Below are 22834 nucleotides of genomic sequence, written 5' to 3'. Positions count from 1 at the left end.
CTGCTAGGATTTGCTGGAGAGCAATGTGTAAAAAACTGAAGTTGTTAAAATCTAACAAATTTGTTCCAGTTTTAGCCAGTTTTTTTGAAATTTGGCATAGGTTCATGTGAATGCAAACTGGATTTGAACCAGACCCATATTTGGTTCTTGTTCAGTTTTATAGAATCGTTTTCCGCAAATGTAATAATACTTGCATCGTTATTGGTGTGTTCCAAATGCAGATTTGAATATCATATAAATATGAGAGGAGATGAGACATGTCTCTAAGATTTAATCATCATTTAATTAATATATTAAAAATAATAGTTTGTATTATATATATATGTATAATATATAATATATGTATATATATTATATATTATAAACTATAATATAATATATATAATAATAATATATATTTAAATAACATGAGTAAGTATATGTAGGAAATGATGATTTATCAATAACAACAATGTATCTCAGATCGATTTGATCTGACTGAAGCCACAACTTTAACACTACTTTGCAGCAAGCTTGTAACATAATATAAAACGGGTGTTTTCATTTACACCAAGCTTTTGTGGGATTTTTAGCAACCACTGAGTTCTTGCTCTGAAGGAGTACATTGCAAAAAAATTAGCTAGCCTTTGCTTCCCAGACATCAGTTCTTCAACACTATTGAAATGGGTATGATTTCAATAGCTCTTTTTGGCATTGCCCAAAGAGATTCAAACTTCGGGGTACTGTTTATGTGTTCGGCAATCTTAAAGAATATTCAAATAGAAAGGGTTTCGGATCTAGATTTTATTTGTTTTATAGTAATACAGAAAAACAGTACCATCATTTGAAATTATAGAATTTTGTATATTTTTAATTGTTGGTTTGCCTTTGTTTTTAAAGAATTTGGTCAGAGGATCTAGCTATGAATTTCTAGTATTACTACTACTGACTTGCACTTATATTGGCATTTCCTGGGATCTTATTATCTAAGTTTTTCAATTTATGTTCACCTCCCCTAAGAATGCCTTTTTTTGGCAACATTTTGTTTTGGAATTTTTTTAGATGTCAATCAATTTGCAATGATTTCTGTATATACGATCCTTACTGCTTTGTTCCTTGTCTCAGGGACTTAAAGAAGAAGAACAAAAGGAGTTGGACGAGTTTAATCGAAAGATTAACAATTCTGCAGATGAGGATTTGGTAGAGAAGGTATTTGAGATGAGAGATGAATTCGCTTTAATTAATTGTTTATTGCTCATTTTGAGCTTTTATATATATTGTGAATTATGTATGTTTCATGCTGTTTGGCATCTTTGAGTGAGAGGGAGAGATCGCCATTTTTTGGTCAGATGGCATGTTCAACTTCAATTTTTTTGTGGCTTCCATATGAAACTAGCTCTGCAATATTTTTGCCAAATATTTTTGCCTTGAAACTGATAGCATGCTTTCGTGCTTTGTGTGTTGTGGTACATCTGAAGAACAGAATGCATCATGAGTTTGTGTCAATGGTATTGTTATCCTTATAATTTCTACTATTATGTATCCGACATATTTTAGTCATTTAGGCTTCATTTTTTACCTTTGTGTTATGGATTCTTTTGAGTTGTTCTTGAGGACTCTTCAAGTCTTGATCTAGTAAAGCCTGTTGCCCAGCTCAATGAGTGGTATTCTTCTAATTCTGAGTGGGGGCACATCTCTGCTGAAAAAGAGTTTCTCTCGGTAGGTGGGATGATGTGTTTATGGAGTTTTCCTTTATAAGGGATGACAAAGGGCCCCAAATCAAAAAAAGTAATTTATGGAGTTTTCCTTTATAAGGGATGACAAAGGGCCCCAAATCAAAAAAAGTAATATTACTATTAGTTAAACAATCAAATATAGGCTTCGCGAAACCTCACCAAAACTTACAATTTTTTTTCTTTCAAAATTTTATACATTGAGTTGTAGTGGTCAAATCCTAGTCGTGTTCTTCTTGAGTGCAGGTCATGATCTAGGTTGCTTTCAAGTTTGGATAGGGAATTTTCTAAGGCATATGGGTTGAGACAAGATTTTTTATAATGCATATATGTCGATCTGGAATGATTGTAGAATGAATCTGGGGGTACCAATGCAAAATCAGCTAATCTTGCTTTTTAATATTTTTTGACTTGTTCACGGCACCATCAAACTTGTTTGGGGTTAGAGACGCGGTTAGGACATTTGCAGTGTGTTCCATAGTCGGAACATACTGCAAGATCACAATTCCATGTTCAGCAAGCCATTAAAACAAGTGACAATGATGTTCTACATGTTTTGCTTGCTAATGGAAGACTCGATTCTTGGCAAGTGTAATGCCACCTTTCTATCACACACTAGATATTTGCACTAAAATTACAAATATGCCGGAAATAGGGTTATGTTTTGTCACATGAGTTAATGTTTTAGCCCAGAAATAGATTTAAACAGCAGTACAAGAGCATAAACAATACACAAAACACTCAAAACAGTTATCCTTGGAAAATCCTTCCACCGGAAGGGAAAACCCCAGCCCCACTAGCAAAAACGTCTTTTGTTGATCATAAAATATCCAAGTGCACAACAATATACCAAGCAATCATATAAATAGATTGCATTAGAAACTTCATCTTTTACAGGAAGGTGTTTTTGAGTTCCAAAAATAAGACCCTTCATATATCCACATATTCAATACTTCACATTTCCATATGTATGCCTCTTCGCATGACGTATGTGAAGAAAGGTTGTCATTGATGTCAAAGGTAGAACGAGAAAGTATTGTCATTGATGTCAAAGAGTTTTCACAAGTATGGTGTACTATCCATCATCAATGTCAAACATATAAATAAGATTGTCATTGATCTTAAGTCAAAGTTTATGGATGATTGTAATGGCAAGTATAATAAAGCAGTGATGACTATAACAACCCAATATAATCAGTAGAACCATTCAAAAGTTTAAATAACAAAACTATTAATTGACAAGTGATAGTATGCATTGATTATGAGTGTGCATAGACATTGATACAACAGAGGTTTTTTTGTAATATAACCTTTAATGACATGAAAGCAGTCATTAATTATATTATGGGAACGTACAGTAAGCATATGATTAAGACAGAGCAAAGACTCTAATGAGATTACAAAGATAAACGAGTTAATCAGTATAAAAAAAAAAGACATCTTGCAGCAAGGAGAATACCTTGCGCATATAGTTCCAAAATATATACACGGGCTAATTTAAAATTACATTATTGACAAGTCAACGATTGATTGAATACAACTACGAAGGAAGGAAGTTACTTATACATTCAGCAGCAAATTAATACACATCTACAATATGCAGTCTGTTATCTCAACAGAAGGAGAATCTACAGCCTTGAAGACTGATCTTGAAATAATTATGAATATGAAGCAATAATATGCAATGAAATGTATATACAGAAATTATTATTAAGGAAACAGATGAACAAATGCTACAGAAAGACAACAATCTGTTTTGAAGTGAATTCCAGTCTGGCATAAATGAATCTATTTTTAAGTACATACAGTGATGACCTAGACTAGACTTTATATATGACTATCAAAATGCAGTTGATGGATGTGACAGTTAAGAATGAGTTGAGTAATTAAGGGTATATCTAGTCTACTGCATGGCAACATGAATACAAACCTGCCTGACTACAGAATACATGATAATTATTAAAGATGGCAAAAGTTATATGAAATATGGCAATGTTGGGTGAAGTCATCAATAACAACTCTACTGTGATCTTAATCAAAGTGTTACACCAGTATTTCAGCGTATGGAAAACTATCAAGTTAAGAAATAACATGACTGTTATGAAAGGTCACATTCCTCAATAGTGACGATTATAAAAGAAGAACGACTCATTTGTAATAAAAAAATGGCAGAAAGAGGACAAGAGCAGAATTGATATAAAGACAAAACAGGAAGCAGTGGATGATAACAAGGAAATGCAGAAAGACAAATATTGATCTATATATAAATTTCAGATTTATAATCTGATTTATATATTTTCACTGCAGAGTATGAAAGAATAGAAGGTAATAAAAGGTGTGAGATGGAGAATAGAAAAGTAGTAGTATAAGAACGTAGAGTGGAAGTGAAGAAGTCAGCATTTGGAAAGAAGTAAAGTAAAGAAGTGCATAAAAGACTTTACATTCAGATTTCTATATGGTCTATGAATGTATATTTAACTAGCAGAAACAAAAGAAGAGATTGAAGATAAAGTATTATCAGATTTATAATCTTATATATACTGATTATAGAACAGAGGAAAGGTTGAATTATATAATCAAAATTTCATTTGATATATATATGTATATTATACAAAGAAGAGTGATTGGCCGACTTCAAGAATAGAGAAGAATATAAATTCATACAAAGGTAAGAAGGGAAAAATTGTGCTAAGAAAGCATCCATCATCACTTGAGTAGAGCAACATTGTCAAGGTGGAAAAATATTTTCGCATAGTGGGTTGGTGCTCATAAACTTAGGGGTTGGAGTCTCTAGTAGGTTGTAGCCTATAGATCATTGTAAAAAAACAAGTGTGTGTGTGTGAGCAATTATTTTGCCGTAGTTTTCTTCTGCACTTGGGTTTCCACGTTAATCATTGTGTTATTGTGTTATATGCATAATTGTTGATTCCAACATTTAAAGTTATTTGGATAAAAAGTTTTGAATCGGCAAATGTTTTTATTATAACGATTCATCCCACCCTCTACACTCCCTTCTTAGTATAATTGTGTGCTCTTTAGTATGACACATGTCTTTTTGCATAATATTAAGTTGAATATAATCACAAATAGCCTTTTCAGGTAAAGATGACTATAACGGTCATAACAAACACTCCCTCTTAGCAAGAGAGAGAGATCTTTATTCAGGCATGCACACATAGTTGCAACCAAAGATGATAAGTTTACATTGCATATGTTATCTCAACGCAATGCAATCAACCAAATAGAATGTTTCTATTCTTTACAATCATTTTCTAAGGAAACATTGTTTTATTCTTTTGTATATATTGACCTCTCAGTCTCTGTTAATATTATATTAAGCGAGTATTTTACCAATTACTTAGTGAAATTGTATAAGAGCCACTTAATTTTTTTTCAAAAACTATAATTTCTTTTTTGAAATATCAAACCCTATTTGCAATTATTTTTTTTGAAATATTTGCTTCGAACTAGGGTTTGTTTGAGAACATTGACCATTAAAATTCACGCTTTTTTTGTGGAGGTTTTTGAAAAAATGTGATTGTTTTTTGGACATTTTGTCCATTTTTTTTTGCCCATCTAAGGCTAGGAGCGACGCCAAGGGTTTCTTAAAATCCTCAATAATGGATTTGCGCCTAGAAATTGTGTTTTGCTACAAATTTGCCATTGGTTTCAAGCTTTTTTAAACCTTGGATGTTTCTGTTCAAAACCCAGATTTTTGAGCTTGATATTTTGTCTTTTAATCATAGATTCTTGGTGGGTTTGTTAAGGGCTCAACTGGGTTGTCAAATTTTTCCTATTGCCTTTATTTTCGAGCCATCAAATCCGAAAACTATCAATATGTTGTTTTTGATATTTTCGAGCTCTTATGAATACCCCTTCAATTTTTTTGGGTCTTCCATTTTTTTGCCTCGCAGTACATGCCTTTACAAATTTTATACTTTTTTTCATTAAAAAATGTGTTATGGCATCTCTCACTAATATTTTGCTACCTTCACAAATTTTATACTTGTTTTCATTAAAAAATGTGCTATGGCATCTTTCACTAATATTTTGCTCAAGACCAATTCAAAATTCAATGGTTAGAATTATGGCACCTGGAAACCAGCGGATAATATTAATTTTTGAATACCAATTAGATTGTTCTAGGTGTTATATAACATCCGACTACCCCTGGTATTGATCTAGATACATGGGATCTGAATAGTCAAGAGGCGGTGATGCTTCTCAAATTATTCATAACTGATGAATAGCTCTCTCAGATTCCATCCAACAAGACAACGATCGAGATATGAGCACATCTCAGGAACCTTCATGAGACTTCTGACAAACACAAAGCTTTCTTTTTGAAGAACATTGTTTTTTATTATCATGGATGAGCGAACATCGCTCCAGGCTCATTTGAATAGGATTAAGGAAATCTATGATTAGTTGTTTGCCATTGGTCGCAAGATGGAGGAATAAGACATTGTGGTCATCACTCTTAAGAGTTTACCCTAGTCCTTTGAGCATTTTATCGAGACTCTCAACATCACTTCTTCTAGTGTTAATCTGAAATTCACAAATCTTTGCACACTCCTGCATCAACAAGATCAGTGGAAGCAACAGTTCGGTTGCAATTCTAGCTCCACCTCCACAAAGCATGACTTTGGTGCTAAATCCTTTTAGAAGTATAAAGGCAAGTTTCAACAGTCTTTTCAGCAGAAGTCCTTTGCTCCAACTTCAGAAGGCTCTTGGAAGAAAAATATTTAATGCTACTATTTCCACTAGTTTGGTCACATGAAGGTTGAGTATTGAAAATGCTTAGCTGCCCAATCTAAGCAATCAAGTTCGCAACCCAAAGCAAACAATGTAGAGCACACCGAGTAAACAAAATCTGCCTTCTATGTGTACATGGCTAAAAGACTTGCATATCATGTGAAGTCATTTGCTTGGTACATTGGTTCAAGTGTCTGTCGTCATTTTACCCGCCACAGAGACTGGTTCACTGAGTACTAGCCTTATTCACATTCAGTTATTTTTGGTGGTGGAGAAGAGTGTAACGTTGTTGGCTAAGGCAGCATTCAGATTTAGTCTCTTGGGAGGAATCTCATTTTCCTTGATGTGTACTACGTTCCTGGGATGGAATTAAATCTACTCTCTAAATCAGTTGATGCTACATTATCCACATTTGGATGTCACCTTCATTTCACATCAATGTACCATGATTGATTGGGTGATTCAGTCTATAGTTGCAATGGGTCTTGAGGATTATGGTCTTTTTCGACTTACTAATTCTGGTGATTTTCGAGACTTAGCTATGGCTGCTCGGCTTGCTTGGGAATAGAAACATCACACACCTTTCACCAGTGGCAATTCATGGCGAGCTTCTTAGGTACTTCAGCTTGTTCATCTTGATATTTGCAACCCTATGGCCTTTCCTTGTGTTCTTAGGTCCAGGGATTTTCTGTTGTTCGTTGATGATTTTAGTAAAAAGATGTGGGTATATTTTCTTAAAAATAAATTATATGCGTTTCCTATTTTTTAGAAGTTTAAACATTTAGTTGAAAAAGAGTTTTGAAAATCTTTTATTATTACTCTTAGGTCAGACAATGGGGGGGCGATTTGTTCTAATGAATTCTCTAGCTTCTTGGCTACTCATTGTATCAAATGCTAGTCAACCACACCTCGCACACCACAACAAAACAATGTAATTGAACGTCATAAAAGAACAATCACTGAGATGACTTGCTCCATGCTTGAACACAGACATGTTCTGAAGTAGTAGTTAACAGTGCAGTCCATCTTTTTAATTGGTCACCCACTGTGGTGGTCAAAGGTAAGACTTCCGAAGAGGCCTTGTCAGGTCGCAAGCCTAGAATCAGTCACCTGAAAGCTTTTCGCTCCCTTTCTTTTGTTTGGATCGGTTATGCATCCCACACCAAGTTGGATGCCAAGAGTGAAAAACTCATGCTTGTTGGATATTGTAGTCTTTTGAAAGTGCACCAGTTGATTGATACTAAGACATCTCATCTCCTATATAATTATGATGTAATATTTGATGAGCAACAAGGACCATTCATGCCTGTTTCTCTTGTTCTCGATGCACAAACCAACTTGCAAAGGCTCATGATTTGGTAGTTAGGCTTCGATTAGGTCCACCTGATAGGAGGGCTCCAGTAGCTCCTATGGCTCTAGTTCTACTAGTGATCCCTGTATAGACACCTTCAGCTTCTCTTGCAAGATCACCCAGATTTCAAATGCTTCACCTGAGTTCGATCTAGATTCTTCAGATGAGGAACGTGATCATAGGTGTTTCCTGATACTAATATTGGTTATTCTCCTCTCCCTCTTAAGTGGTGAGCTAAGACACTTGCCGATCTTCGTGATGATGAGCTCATTAATGGGAGAGCTGCTAGGAAAAAAGAGCAAACCTACAATCTGTTAACTTTTCTCTCATGACCAACATTCCAGGGGCTATAGGTATTCCAAAGTGAGAAGATGCTATGACATCTGAACACTAGAGCCTGTTGAAGACTAACTCCTGGGTCTTTTTTGATCTTCCATTAGGGAAGAAACACATTGGTTGCTAATTGGTTTACAAAATCAAATACAAATATGATGGTACTTTGGATAAGTACAAAACTCGTTTAGTTACAAAGGGCTTTTCTTAGCCTCAGGGTATTGTTTATCAATAGAAATTTGACTCTACTGCAAAGATGAGCACACTCATATTAGTCCTAGCCATAACGACATAGTTTGGTTGGAAGGTCCTTCAGATGGATGTCAAGTGCTTTCTTGAATGGTGATCTCCACGAAGAGGTGTACATGACACAAGCTTCTAGTTTCAATCTAAGGCTTGTAGCAAGCCCCTAGGGCATGGTACATGGAATTGTACCACAGTAATCAAGGCTTCCAAAGGAATTCTTCAGACTCAAATTTGTACATCAAGACTACTAATAGTGACATCATCCTTCTGATTATTTATGTGGACGATTTGGCTCATGACTGACAGTTCGACATCTTTGATTCAGGGAATCAAACAGAAGTTATGCTAGTCTTTTGATACGACTGACCTTGGGCTCATTCACTATTGTCTAGGTGTTGAGTTTTGACAACAGTCTTCTCGTAAATTCATCTCTTTGTTCGAATATGGCAAGGCTCTGTTAGACAAATTTTGTATACAGGATTGCAAGCCTGCATCTACACCAATGGAGAAAGGTCTCATGTTAGCAACTGAGTCTAATTCTCCTTCTGTTAATGATATGAAATATAGGCAACTAGTAGGTAGCGTCATCTACCTCTCTGCTACTAGGCCAGATATCATCTTCGCAGTTAGCTACATCTCCCACTTTATGACAACTCCCAAGGCTGATCATTGGATGACAACAATGTGTGTGCTTTATTATGGGAAGGGCATTCCAAATTATGGACTTCTTTACCCTCAAAGTTCCCTACACTCAGTGGTTTCATAGATTCAGATTGGGTAGGCTCTGTTGATAAAAAGTCAACTTTTGGATATGCGTTCAGTTTGGGAACCGGTGTCGTCACATGGACAAGGAGGTAGTTTCTCTCTCCTCTACAGAGGCTAAATATAGAGGGACAATCAAGATAGGTTGTGAACTTGTTTGGCTTCGTTGGATGCTTGGGGATATGCAAATGTTACCACTGGGACTGACCATTGTGTTTGTTGGTAATGAAGGCATTATCAATTTAGCACAAAATCTAATTTTCCATGAATTATCCAAACATGTGGATGTTCACTATTATTACATACGACAGCTGGTTGTAGACGCGACTCTAGTCTTGCAATATATTCCTACCATGGATTGGATTCCAAAAATTTTCACCAAGCCTCTTGGTCTTGATAAGTTTGTTAAATTAAGAGGATAGCTTGCTGTTGTGGATAGATTACCCATTAAAGGAGGGTATTACAATAATAGATAAGCTTCTATTATTTGTTAATGGTTATCTATTTGTAATGTATTGAATGTTTCTAACATTATTTAGTCTCCTGTTATTTGTTAGCTTTCTTTAGCTTTCTTTTAGCTAGAATAGATTGTTTCTATTCTTTACGATCATTTCCAAAGGAAACATCGAGTTATTCATTTGTATATATTGACCTGTTGGTCTCTGTTAATATTAAGAAAGTATTTTACCAGTTACTTCGTAATAAATAATGCATTAATTACTGAGATTTTGTCTTAATATAGACTCCTTGTCAACATGAACACCTTTAATTACTGAGATTTGCTCTTAACATTGACTCCCTCTTAGCAGGAACACCTTTAATAATAGAGATTTTCTCTTAACAGAAACTCCCTCTCAGCAGGGATAGCTTTAATCACCACAATAAGTTGGCTGCCTATTGCATAAACTTGCAAGGGTTGGACATATCCCTCTGTCATGTAACCTCCCTCTGAAGCTGAATAGTCTGACTAAACATGATTTTCCTTTTTTAATGAAGATAATGTGCCACCAATTTAGTGACTACAAACAACATTTGCAAAGTCCACTCATTGCACCGCACAACAAATTCCAAATAGATACAAAAATCATAGAATACTTACCTTTTTGAAGTCTGATCTTGACAAACATACATAAAAATGCAGCCCAACATTCATATTAACAAAATATGTTAGTAAGAGTGTTATAATAAAGAAAAATGAGAACTCAGATCTTTCAGAATAACCTGCCAGTCTAACCACAAGATTTTGCACAAAGTCAAGTTAGTAGACACATGATACAATCATAACTGGCAACACCAAACATCATCATCTTGCAATTGATATCATATAGTAATCTCTCACGAAATATACACAAGTAATGTTTGAGACTGATCCATCAAAACTTACACGGAGATGGTCAAAGCCTATGCCCCTAGACAAAACAAAGTGATTTTTAAAATCAATTTCTTTTGATACATAATCACAAAACAGAATAAAACAACAGAGCAGATCACAGAGAAATCCCATTAAGCATAACTTATACGGCTTGCAAATTGTGAACTCACATAATAAGTTGAATCGCTATTGAATAACTTAGAATTTCCTATCTTTATCAGAACTGCACCAAAGATAAAGTCAGAATAAGCACATCAAGCACAGTAAAAAAAAAAATATTAAACCTCAACATCATTTCAGTTTAAGATTGCAAGTAGTGTCATGGTATAGTCCGCATTGCCCTGCATCCTGCATCAAATGCGGAGATCAATGCTATTTACTCTATTCCCATTAAGGTAACTAATTCAAGATCTTTATTATAATACAGAGTGCTTAAAAGATTGTTATAGTAAAACTTGTCTGATCAAGTGTTCAAGTTTGAATTGAACTCTACCATAGCTTTACCACAGTCATGTAAAAATGATGAAACAGATGAAGCATCCCCTTCCCAAAGCTTCTGGTGAGACTTGGAAGTCACAAAGAAATCACAATAGAACTGGCCATAATTCCAGATCTTCTTTTAATCTTCCGAGCATTTGAACTAGTGTTCACTCTAGCTCCAAAAACATGCTACTTGACTTTGCAAGAAGGCATTTTCGAGCTAGTTCACGACCAACCAAAGAATGAAAAGACCAGATAAAACACACAGCTGTCAAGAATGATAAGATTATTTGTAAATCAAAGGCCTGTCAAACAGTGCAATTCCAGCTTTAGGAAGAAGTAAGAATTTCAGTGCACACTGCACCATATCTTACCATATATCATTCTCAACAGCAGAAGGCTTGGCATTACTATAAAATCAAGTCCTCTCTAGCGTTCATATTTCCATCTCCCCTGAGAAAAAGACAATTCCATTTCCTGCATTCTGGGATTCTGAATCAAAATTGCATCTATATATGTAAACTGAAAAAAACATTTAATATCCTGCGCTCAAAGTTTCACCTAGTAGAATACCATGGTTAACAACATAGCACTTATCGTATGTCACAATCAAAATTGTTATCGTCATCATCTTCAGTGTCAACCTTGTAGTTGGGACCTTTTCTGAAGAAAGTTCGGTTAGCCTTCTTCTCCTTTTTCAGCAATATATTGGAATTTGACTTTGAACATGATAAAAGAACAAACAAATTTTTGTTGCACATGCATACACAGAAACAAAATCTCTTCCATTGACCAAATCCAAGAACGATGAAGAGTTCCCATAAGATATGTCAGTGTGTCAGCGCCAAAAATAGAGGAAAAGGACTGTCGGGACCGACAAACAAGGCATTGCAAATTTCTGATACTCTACCATGAAAATGAGACTTGATGTGTCTGTAAAGAGGACCTTCAAAGTGATGTTACTTACCACGAAAAATAAAATGATGACATCATAACAAATGAGTCTCGATGTGTCTGTTTTTCCTCTTGCTCGATAATAAGTATATATAGGGAAGAAACACAAACACTGCAGAGTCTGAGACTAACGCACCAATATATAATGAGAGACAAACAATCTTTTGCGACCAGAATCTACTAATGAAACTCAACAAACAACTGATGGGAAACACATTTGGGAAAGCTATACAATGAGTAATGAGCGAAGGCAAGAAGTGCCTTTTCCAACTACCTCCAGCAATGTATATCACCATTAGAAATGAAAGACTTACTTTTGAGTTTCAAGAAAATGATTCATTGGAAGCCATAACACTTAGATGACGATAATTGACACCTCATCCTTGACGTGAATGTGTAATTTTGAAGCCAAATGGAAGAACTCATAAAACTGCTTACTGGACAGGTGTCTTCGACAGACCAAAATGCTGAAGAAGGTTTCTCTCGAAGCTAGACCGGAACTTTAACATCAATTATTTCCCTTGATAGTTTCTTTAACTACTCAAATATGAGATTCCAAATTTTCATTCGCAACAGAGGAAAGAACTCATGCAAACAAATACACTCCATCTTCTATGGCCTGAATTGACAAGATTCACGAGAGCTGCATAAATATGAGTCCTTCAAATTGCCTACTCATGCAAATACCACACCCTGGAGCATGACGTGAAATATGGTTGATTGTGTAGAAAGAAACTGAATAATGTCTACATTTGAATGTCCATTCATAATGAAGCCTCTTTGAATGTCCATTATGGGAAAAGAAACACTAATATTAGCTTCGCTCTACATGAAACGACACAATGAAAACGTTATTCTGCTTCAAAAAGAAGACACTACCACAAGATTATATGCAGACTGTGAATTAAATATAAAAGACTTGCCAAACATATCCTTCAATCACAAAAATAAATGAAAGATATAAGAAAACTTATCTGCCCATTTTGACTCTAATCCTTGAATGGTATTGAAGACACTATTGTTGTGCTTTTTCTTCTTGATAGATGCTAGTGACATGCCTTGCCCCTCCTTAGATTCAGAACGCTACTACTTGCTGCCTATGTATACAAATACACATAATAAAGCAAGATGATCTTCCAAAGATGAATCGAAGATCAAGAAGCCAGCAGTAGAGATATGAAAGACTTTGCCACAACAAAATAAATTATATGTAGAAGTATGGGCAGAACAAATGCATGTGAGTGACATAAATATGAAGAAGTCTCAACAGAATTAGGAGCTCAATGAAGAACAACTTCACTAGCATAGAAGGTAATGCAGGGCTTCACCAACAAGAACATTGAGATCAAGAAACACATAGAACCTCCCAAATCGATCTTTAGAAATCTTTTTAACTAACCTTAAATCTAAACCAATATCGCATTCTCTTCCATTGTCAAGTATACAATCTAATGTTTTCTGAGAACAATGGAGGTGACAAAAAATCTCACGATTGACATATTATGCCGAGTCAATCTCCTAAATGAAGATGTACAGAAACTCAAAGCTGCTTCAACCTTTAGTAAACACAAATTGTCTTAAACATACTCCTTTATCATTGTTATCAGAGGCTCTGATACCAGTTTAAATGTTTTATCCCAGAAATAGAGATAAACAACAATAAAAGAGCATAATCAATACACAAAACACTCAACATTTATCTTGGAAAAACCCTTACACTAGAAGGGAAAAACCCAACCACACCAGCAAAGGTGTCTCTTATTGATCATAAGATATCCAAGTGCATGGCTTTCCACTTAATTGATGTACAATATATCGAGCAATCATATAAATAGATTGAATATGACACTTTTATCTTTCATGCAAAGGTCTCTTTGAGTTCCAAAAATAAGACCCTCCACATTTCCATATATTCAACACTTCATGTTTCCATATGTAGCTCTTAATGTATGCGTTCTTATATTGAGCTCTAAATGTATGCTGACATTCATGATAATAACTGCAGACCAGCATACTAATCTTTCGCAATATTGAAAGCTCTTGGACACTATAGAAATTCAACTAAAGGGCAATAGTAATACATTTTATGAAGTCATAATCATGATGTCTTACAAGTAAACCAATTTCTTGTGCAAGTATATCTATAGGCATTTTATATCAGGGACATGACAACAAGCTTTTTCAGCTTTTGATTGTTACAAAACAAGTGTGAAGGACCATCTTGAGACAATTTCATGTTAGAGAGCATCCTTTGTAGCCTCACATGTTGGCTTAATAGTTATTAGCTACTCTTGCCTCTGTCGAGGAAAGAGCTTCTATTCACTGCTTTTACCACTCCACGTGACTAGCCCCTACCAAGTATAGACATATAACCATTCTAGACTTCTTGTCATCAAGAAAACCTGTCCAACCCGAGTGCATAAAACTAATCAGTTGAGGGTCTGTTCTTCTGCTATACAAAATGCCAAATTCAGGCTCGCTTCCACATATCTTAGTACATGCTTTTCTGCAATCCCATACCCCTGCTTTATGGTCTGTCATGAAATGAAGTATGTAGCTCACAACATAACTAAGAGGAGACTACCAACTAGTAGCTCTCATCCTAAACTTATTGAACAAACTCCTGACATAGTTCTATTGAGAAATGAGAAATTTGTCACTTGCTCGGGAACCCTTTACTACGAGACAATAATGTAGAAGTTCGAAACTAGTTATATGAAACACTTGACATAAGATTGTTTTGATTTTCTCAAGCTACTGCGCCACATTACGAGTAATAATGTTATCATCCACATAGATGGAATCTGAAGGACTTCTGTAAAATTCATTTATAACCAATTTTTAATCAATCTGATGTAACAGGGCTTGGGGGCCTTCTTTAGCCTATAAAGAGCCTGTACTATGCATACTTGGTGCTGTTTGCCTAAAACCATGAAACCAAGTGTTGGTCATCAAAAGACTATGGCACTCAACTTTTGTAGCCTTTTCCCTTCTAGGTTTCCTTTTTGTGTTTGAATAATTGTGGGGCTCATAAACATTAAATGGTGGAGATAAGAGAATTTTGTTTGCATTTTCTATATTCTACTTGGCATTTGCCTCTAGATGATCTATGCACAACAAGCTCACCATCCTAAGCATGACCAATAGGCTTTCCTCACCGATTATGTTGGGTACTGAACCATCTTCCTTTGAAAAGGGACAATTATAATGAATTGGGCTGCCTAGAATGAAGTAATCTTTATGTTGAGCCATGTTATGTTGAGGGTAATCTAGTGGTGAATTGATTCTTGATATGTGTTTTGCACACAAGTTGGTGAATGTATTGGGACAAAATTTTCCCACATTAGGTGACTGGAGATTTATGATTTGACATCATGGTTCTTTTTAGTTAGTGTTCTAAACATTCAGATTTTATCAGACATGTGATTTTCTCTTAAGGAAACACAATAACAATTTATTAAAATTGCGAATAAAGAGAATAAAATAGATGGCACTAATGATTGTTGTTTACCTATTTTCCCCGGGGACGCGTACCCGGCCTAAAAATAGGAGTTTTGGAAATGGGGACGGGGGGACAGGTATGGGACATCCCCTAGCCATCCCCGAAAAAGACAAATTAGCAGGGGACATCCCCAAAACTTGGGGACGACTGGGAAAAAAAGGGGGACGGCTGGCCGTTGCCCCCAATCGTACCAATTTTTTAGTTCTCTAATTAAAAAAAATTATGCAAAAAATTAAAAGTGAATATTAAAAAATAATTTTTAGGCTCTTTACTAGGTCGCCAAGGTGGGCCCCACCCCTCCAAATGCGGTAGAGGTAGAATAGGAGCAGCAGTCTACTTCATTTTTCTATGGTATGTTTTTTATGTTGAACGTGAACATGATTATGATACATTGATACTTATTACTTTATGTCAGCCCTCTAGCCTTTGGGCGTATAGCTTTAGGCATATTTAGATTTATCATATTTGTCATTGTTGGAGTTTGAAAACGTTACCCATTTCCAATTACCCTGATGAGAACAAAATGCATCTAGGGGCAGCTAACTCCCATTATCAACACATCCATTCAGACACCAGGCCAACTATAAGGCATGACCCTTCTACTTCAGGCTCTGCAAAACCTAGGCGGGTAGACCTGTAGATTCTTTATATGGTACCAGTTGTCAAAGCATACACTGAATCTAATATGAAGCAGATAAAACCCTTATTTCTCCTGATAACTTATGAAATAACATATATCTGCAGTAGCTAGATGCAAAACAATGAAATTAGTAAGCTGAGTGAGGGCATTCTGTTTATAGCTCTTCAACATGAAAGGGAAATTCATTTGATTAAAGATGTTGATTCGACAAAACCTCAAAAATGCAATAGTATAACTAGTGATCCTATAAATGATCAGTGCCTAATCCATTGGGCAATTCCATGAATTCAAAACATACATCTGTGACATCAGGTCGTATCTCATATACCCAGACATCAGATCTATCCAACCACCTTGTGATTCAGACATCAATGTTCATTCAGGTCTCATTCTCACAAAATATCCTTCTCAAACAACCAGTAACCTTGTTTAAACATATCGAGCATTTACTTGGCCCTTTGGTCCAACAGCAAGATACATTAAACATACAACCTGAAAGGGATGCAAATGGGTCTCAAATCTTTGTTCCAAAACCACATAAGACTTACAGATTGTTGAGACAGGAGACAAGAACCAGAACAAAACTAGTGAGATTGTTGCTCATATGTATTCATTTCCTTGAAACTATACATTCAGATGCATAAGATTAAAACATGAAACAACCTAATATCTCAAAACTATCTATACTATCTCTACAATGCTGTTCACATGAGAGTTCTGCTGAAGAAAATGGTGTCACAGTCATGGAAACATGTCAAAATACTGGAACCAATGGTCTCACAGTGCAAAAACTGGAATCCCCAATGGTATCACAGCAATGAACTTTTTCTTCCCAGAAACTGGAACCAACTGGTTTCTCAGTGACAAAAACTGGAACCCCTACAAATGAAAAAAAGAAAGAAAGATATAGCAATAAATGAATTCCCGGATCTGATATGCAATTGCCAGGTGTCCACTTGAAATCCAATCCTCTGTAACTGAAAAACCTCTTTCTTCTTTCATCCCTTCTGATCTGATTTTGTTTCATCATTAATCTGTAACAAACTTGCAAAATATCCTTGCCTAATGATGAAAACCCTTTACTTGCCAAAAAATTTGATTGCCCCATGAAAAAGCCAGTGAAAATGAGTTTTTACTGAGTAAATCAGAACAAATTCGACCCTAACTGCATTTCCATTGCCTTCTACTGATATCTAGGTCATTATCTTGACAAAAAACAAATCTGAACTTCCTGGTATGAATATGGTTGCACTTTAGGTACCTGATAGAAAACCTCTTGTAGCTCAAAATGACTGATACCTGTGCAAAAACCGACTCCAGATTTGGAAAGTTTGTCTTCTCCCGATTTCGGCGATATATAACATCGCCTATTTTGCCTCCAGGAAACCCCCGAAAAAATCATTTTGAAAATGACTCCTCTGATTGAAAGAAAGCTTAGGTCTGCAACTCATTAAAATACTCTAAAGTCCAAACTTTAGAATATATCCTTTATTTGATTTCAAAAGCCTGAACGTGACTTCAAAAAAAAATGGGAAATAATAAAAATTATTATTTTTATTTGCCTTCATATTTCCCTCTCCTTCCATCCGGGTCAACCAGCTTCTGCCACGTGGCGCCCTTTGATTCGCTCATGCTATGTCGCTATGGTAACTAGTGAGCAACTTTTGATAGCGACATAGCGCCTAGCGTCAGATCTGTGCCACGTGGCGTGATCTGGTGCGATCTTGAGACCTGCTCGCCGCATGACCTTCTGTTCTCTGCCAGGTGTCCAGATTTAATTGGCCTGTACTGCCACCTCAGCACGCTGACAGAGTCACCATGTCATCACCCGACCCGGGCCTGCTGCCACGTGTCGCGAGGTCGCTATCTCGCTATGGTAACCGGTGTGCATCTTCGCATGGCGAGATAGTGCCTGTCGCAAGATCAAGACACGTGTCGAAATCCGGCGCTCATCGCCACATCAGCAACTTTGTATATCCGTTTAAAATTTATTCTAGATGACCCACCTGCTAACGTCATCCTACAATTGGCATGGACCCACGCACTTTACATGGCTTTCAAAAAGCCGCTTTCCTTAAGACATCATGTTATAGTCTTAAAATGGTATTTAAAGATTTCAAAAATTATTATTCCCACCAATGTGGGATATAAGCCCAGTGAAGAGCTGCGCTCTTTCAATGTGTGGGCATTTTTCTTTTTAATCTACTGCACACTAGATCAAAATCTAAATGGGATGGGATGCCCATTTTAATCTCTGTCATTTCCTTCATGCTAGCGTGGTCTTCTTTGGCACAATCCATATCTATGATTTAACCCACGTTCACGACTAGGTTTTCCAAGTTCAGTTCTCCTGAATTGAATGTACATGCATCTTTTGCAGAGGTTTTTTCCATCAGAATTTGGGATTGACGTGGACAGACACCACGCAACGAAGCCAATGAAGAGTATGTTTGACTTGAAAGTTAAACTACGCTGGACTATTGAAGCAGAGGGCATTCCATATACATACGTTGTTCCCAACAGTTTTGCAGGCTACTTTCTTTCTACTTTTTGCCAGCTTGGCCTTACAGCTCCTCCAAGAGACAAATTTGTTATCTATGGAGATGGAACAGCCAAAGGTATTGTACTATTTTCAGTTTTGGTGATCAATGAAAAGCATTCGCTTGCTGGTGTTTCTTGATCTGGGTTAATCTTGGGTTGTAGGACTCCTTTTTGTTAATCCACCATTGGAAATCTTTAATTGTGATGATTGTGATTTTTTACTACTCATGTGGGCTCCTTTCAAGCAGGCGGCTTCCTCCAATGTGTGCGGAATTCTTTCTAATTTCCTCAGACTTCCCCAAACAATGGTTGTCCTTTTCAGAAACAGCAAGTTCTTCTTGTAAGGTGGCTCTTTACACTGCTGCATGGGCTTCATTTGTTTTAGAATCTACTCTTCATTTAGTATGGAGCTGTCTCTTCATCATGCACGCATGTGTTCTTTCTAAACTGTGCAGCTTCTTTTTTGATGCTGGAGATTGCTTCCCTATTAGACTAATTAAAATCTTGCTTGGCAGTGGCTTCCTTTCTACATGAGTGGCTTTTCTTTTAAAACTCTCTCCCTTTTGGATAACAAGCAGAAAGACTGAGTACCTTTGCCTTAGTCGTAGTAATCAATTATAGGAAAAGTTGATGCCATAAGCATTATAAAGCATTTTCTTATATTGTCTCTATATTGTCATCATCTCGACCTTGATTAAATTACTTGTCACCTTATTTTCGAATTCATCATATTCGTTCTCGTCTAATTTTATCCCTTGGCAGGTAAATGTTGTCATTCATGCAATGCAACAATGTTGATAAAACCATATCCTGCTCACACGGGTCGGGTCACATAGTGGCCTGGCTAAAAAAATTTATGTTCAAACAACTGATATTCTCAAATCGATCTGTTGACCTTTTAATATCCACTAGAATTTATTTCGATCATCAATTGATCATTAAAATCTTATTTTATCATTTTCTGCTGACTGTCAACTTCTGCGCCAGGAGGTCCGTTGACTGGCTTTGAAAACTGACCAAATCAACTGATCGGGCTTTGAAATCTAGCACACTGAATCTCTGTTCTGCACTCTTGCATCCTGTCGAATGTCGACTCATGACGAATTTGCAGTCAAAAGGTATTGACTGTCAAAGTTGCCTTCTCAGATTTACCTGCAAGAAAACATGTCAGAAAGCAATAAACTGGTTTTGGATTTGGCTCAAAAAACTAGGCAGATGGGCACATGGGAAGACGACAACTGGGGCGTTAAATCTCTGTCATGAGGACATTATGGATATGCGATTTGGGCTCATGACGAATCACAGGACACAAATGGCGGACACTCAAAGTGGGCTACTCAGAATTTTGCAATTAGGAACACTGACTGAAAGCGATTTTTGCAAATGGAATTGACCCGAAAAAGTGTGTAAATGGATTCGTCATGGCTTGCAAACTGACACACTTGGAATATTTTCAGAGGACAACAAAGGGGTATAATCCATTCGATCTCACCAATCACAGATCAGGAGTTATGACGTCTTGAACAAGGCTACCAATCAATCTGTAAATACTGACACCAGTGAAAAGTTAGAAATTCCATTTGGAATCGCGTTTGAAAACCACTCAAACGGATTCATCAAGAGTTGAAACTTGAAACATAACAAGTCTTTGACGTCTACAATATAATGCAATAGGAATTTCAACATTTTGGTCAACTGGTCAAAAGTTATAGCACGTCAAACAGGCCTACCCAGAAATATGCGCAAAGTGCAAAATCATGAAAATAGGAATTGACCAACTTCGAGGGATTCAAAACCTAATCAAATGGATTTGAAATGATTCAAAATCTGGAATATAGGTTCTCAGGTATGGACACTAGACGCTCTCAAAGTGGAAAGTCACAAAACCTTTTTTGGGTGCGAAATATTCAATGGCAAACACAGCCTCCTGTCGCTGTTTGACACTTGGGGTAAAAAGCAGATTTGAAATGCACTCAAAACAAGACTTCGCAGAATGGTTCAAAATGATGCTTTAACTTCATGGAACACTTAGACGCACTAAATGAAAGTTGCTAGAAGCATAAAACACCTCATGGGGTTCAAAGGTACAGCTAGGTACATAGGCTTCACAAAGCATTTATAGGCCTCAAAATTCGGAGTACAATTTTGAGCGCCAACAGTCATTATGATATTGTTCACTGATATTGATATGCATTTTGACAATTGAGTACTGAAATTAGATATTATTTCCTAGATGGCATTCAAATGTTGTATGTTATATGGTTCTATAATGTTTAAATGACATGCTTTGTGCTTAGTTTCATATGAATGACATGTATATTTGCAAATTTCAATGTATATTTTAAAATTTCCCTATATATATATATATATATATATATATATATATATATATATATATATATATATATATAGCCGTCCTTGTTTGTTGTCCCCAAAATCGCCAAAAAAGTTTGCTGTCCCGAAAACCAGTCCCTCTGTTCCCCACCGTCATTGTACTGGAAACTTGGGGGAACATAGTTGTTTACCCATTACCTTACAGACATGCAAATGAACCAATTTCAAGAGTTTCAATATTTTGGAATGTGTCTGGTGCAATCAGGTTGTTGGATAGTGAGAAATGGGTATGGTTAGATAGAAAGGAAATGAGAGCATAAAAGATAAATGGCGTTGTTAGAAAAAGACATAGTCAAGGAGGGGAAGAAATAGTGTAGGGTACATATCTGGATAGAATAAGCGAAAGTACTTTGTAAGAATTTTGGGTTATGTTTTTAGTCTTATTTGTCTTATAGAACGATGCAAGTAAGGGCTAGTTACATGGATATTCTAACAAAATTAGGCACAAATACTTCCAAAATTTGATGCTGGGTGAATAGTTTAGATATAATTTTTTTTGCTCAAGTAGTTGCTTACAAATTGGTGATTGTGACCCTATTTGACGAAATTATAACTTTTCCGAACTTAATTCTTAGCTATTCATGCCCTGGTATTTACCCTACCCAAATTTTGAAAATTCTATTATTTGGGTCAAAAGAAAGCAAAAGAATACCAAATTACAAGCTTTAAAATGATCAAGAGTTTATCCAACGTTTTGTAGTCTTATGATTCTGAACTCTTCAGCTCATTACCAAGTTCACCCTGCACTTCAAATTTCCAAAATTAGAGTTTTGAGTCAAAAGTTATGCTATCTTGAAGTTGGAGCTTTAATTTTAAATTCTTTAAAAATAAAAATAAAAAATTGAAATATGAAACAATAACTCCGAGAAAAGCTAATGGTTATTGTTTAGCATTGCAACCCTCTTGGACAACATTCCAACGCTCTCCCAAACCATAACTTTTAGAAAAGTTAATGGTTAGAATTTGAATTACGGGGTAGACAAGAAAAGAGAGGTTAATGGTCAACGTTCTCATTTTGGTCAACATTTTAGTTTTCATCCAAACCTTAACTTTCAAAAAAGTTTGAGGTTACGATTTGAACTTTTGCTGAAATCAATGCCCTAATCCTAACCTCGTCAAATTTCAAGATCAACCTCCAACACTCCGAATAACCACCGTATCGAAACTCCTGAGAAGATGTAGCTGGGTGCTAGTGGTTTAGAGATTGCAATGGAGGGGGCATTTTGGTTGAAATAATCATAGAAATCTTTCAGTCAAATGCATTTGGTAGAAATGGGGAAATTACTGTGAATAGACAAAGGATGTGTCCTAGGTATCATTTATTGGAATTATATCAGATATACAAAGTTGGCAAAACTCTTGGAGACATGCAAACAAAATGTAAAATAGAGACAACTATGGCAGCCTTTGCAAGCGTTCTCCCAATAAGACACAAAGATATGATCCTCTAGAGAAACACATGATCAATTGAAACATGTAGGTGCATAAAGGACGTTTTGCAAAAATGTGGTCCCTTGTAATTCTATCGTGAAAATCAAAAGAATGCATTCAAGGTGATGTCACCAGGCTAATATTGAAAGTTATACTCTCAAATGGTTTGTAAAAAGAATAGGATTTAGAGAATCCTGAAGGAAAGGTAAGCAAAATGAAAGTGCACAGGCACTTTCCTTTCTTTTCCCAAGTATGGAAAAACAACAAATATGGCTATGAACCATTTGACATAATGCCTTTAAATATTATCACCTCATAAATTGCTCTCCACATCATACAATTGCATCAAAGCATGTGTATC

The 22834-nt window shown here is 36.0% G+C and overlaps 1 protein-coding gene across 1 annotated transcript in view; it reads left to right on the top strand.

Annotated features, from left to right (window-relative positions):
- ATP5 (delta subunit of Mt ATP synthase) overlaps positions 1-22834 on the top strand; it is a 95822-nt gene that overhangs the window by 33164 nt on the left and 39824 nt on the right. The window contains exon 6 of the mRNA XM_089805284.1: positions 1105-1188. Within this exon, the coding sequence (XP_089661410.1) occupies positions 1105-1188 (84 nt within the window). The remainder of the gene's footprint in view (positions 1-1104; positions 1189-22834) is intronic.

This window comes from Cupressus sempervirens, chromosome 10 (genome assembly GCF_028749045.1).
Source record: "Cupressus sempervirens isolate cs-2001-9-10 chromosome 10, ASM2874904v1, whole genome shotgun sequence".
NCBI classification, from domain to species: domain Eukaryota; kingdom Viridiplantae; phylum Streptophyta; class Pinopsida; order Cupressales; family Cupressaceae; genus Cupressus; species Cupressus sempervirens.
The sequence above is the reverse complement of the archived record's forward strand: the minus strand, read 5'-3'. Positions and strand labels throughout refer to the sequence as shown.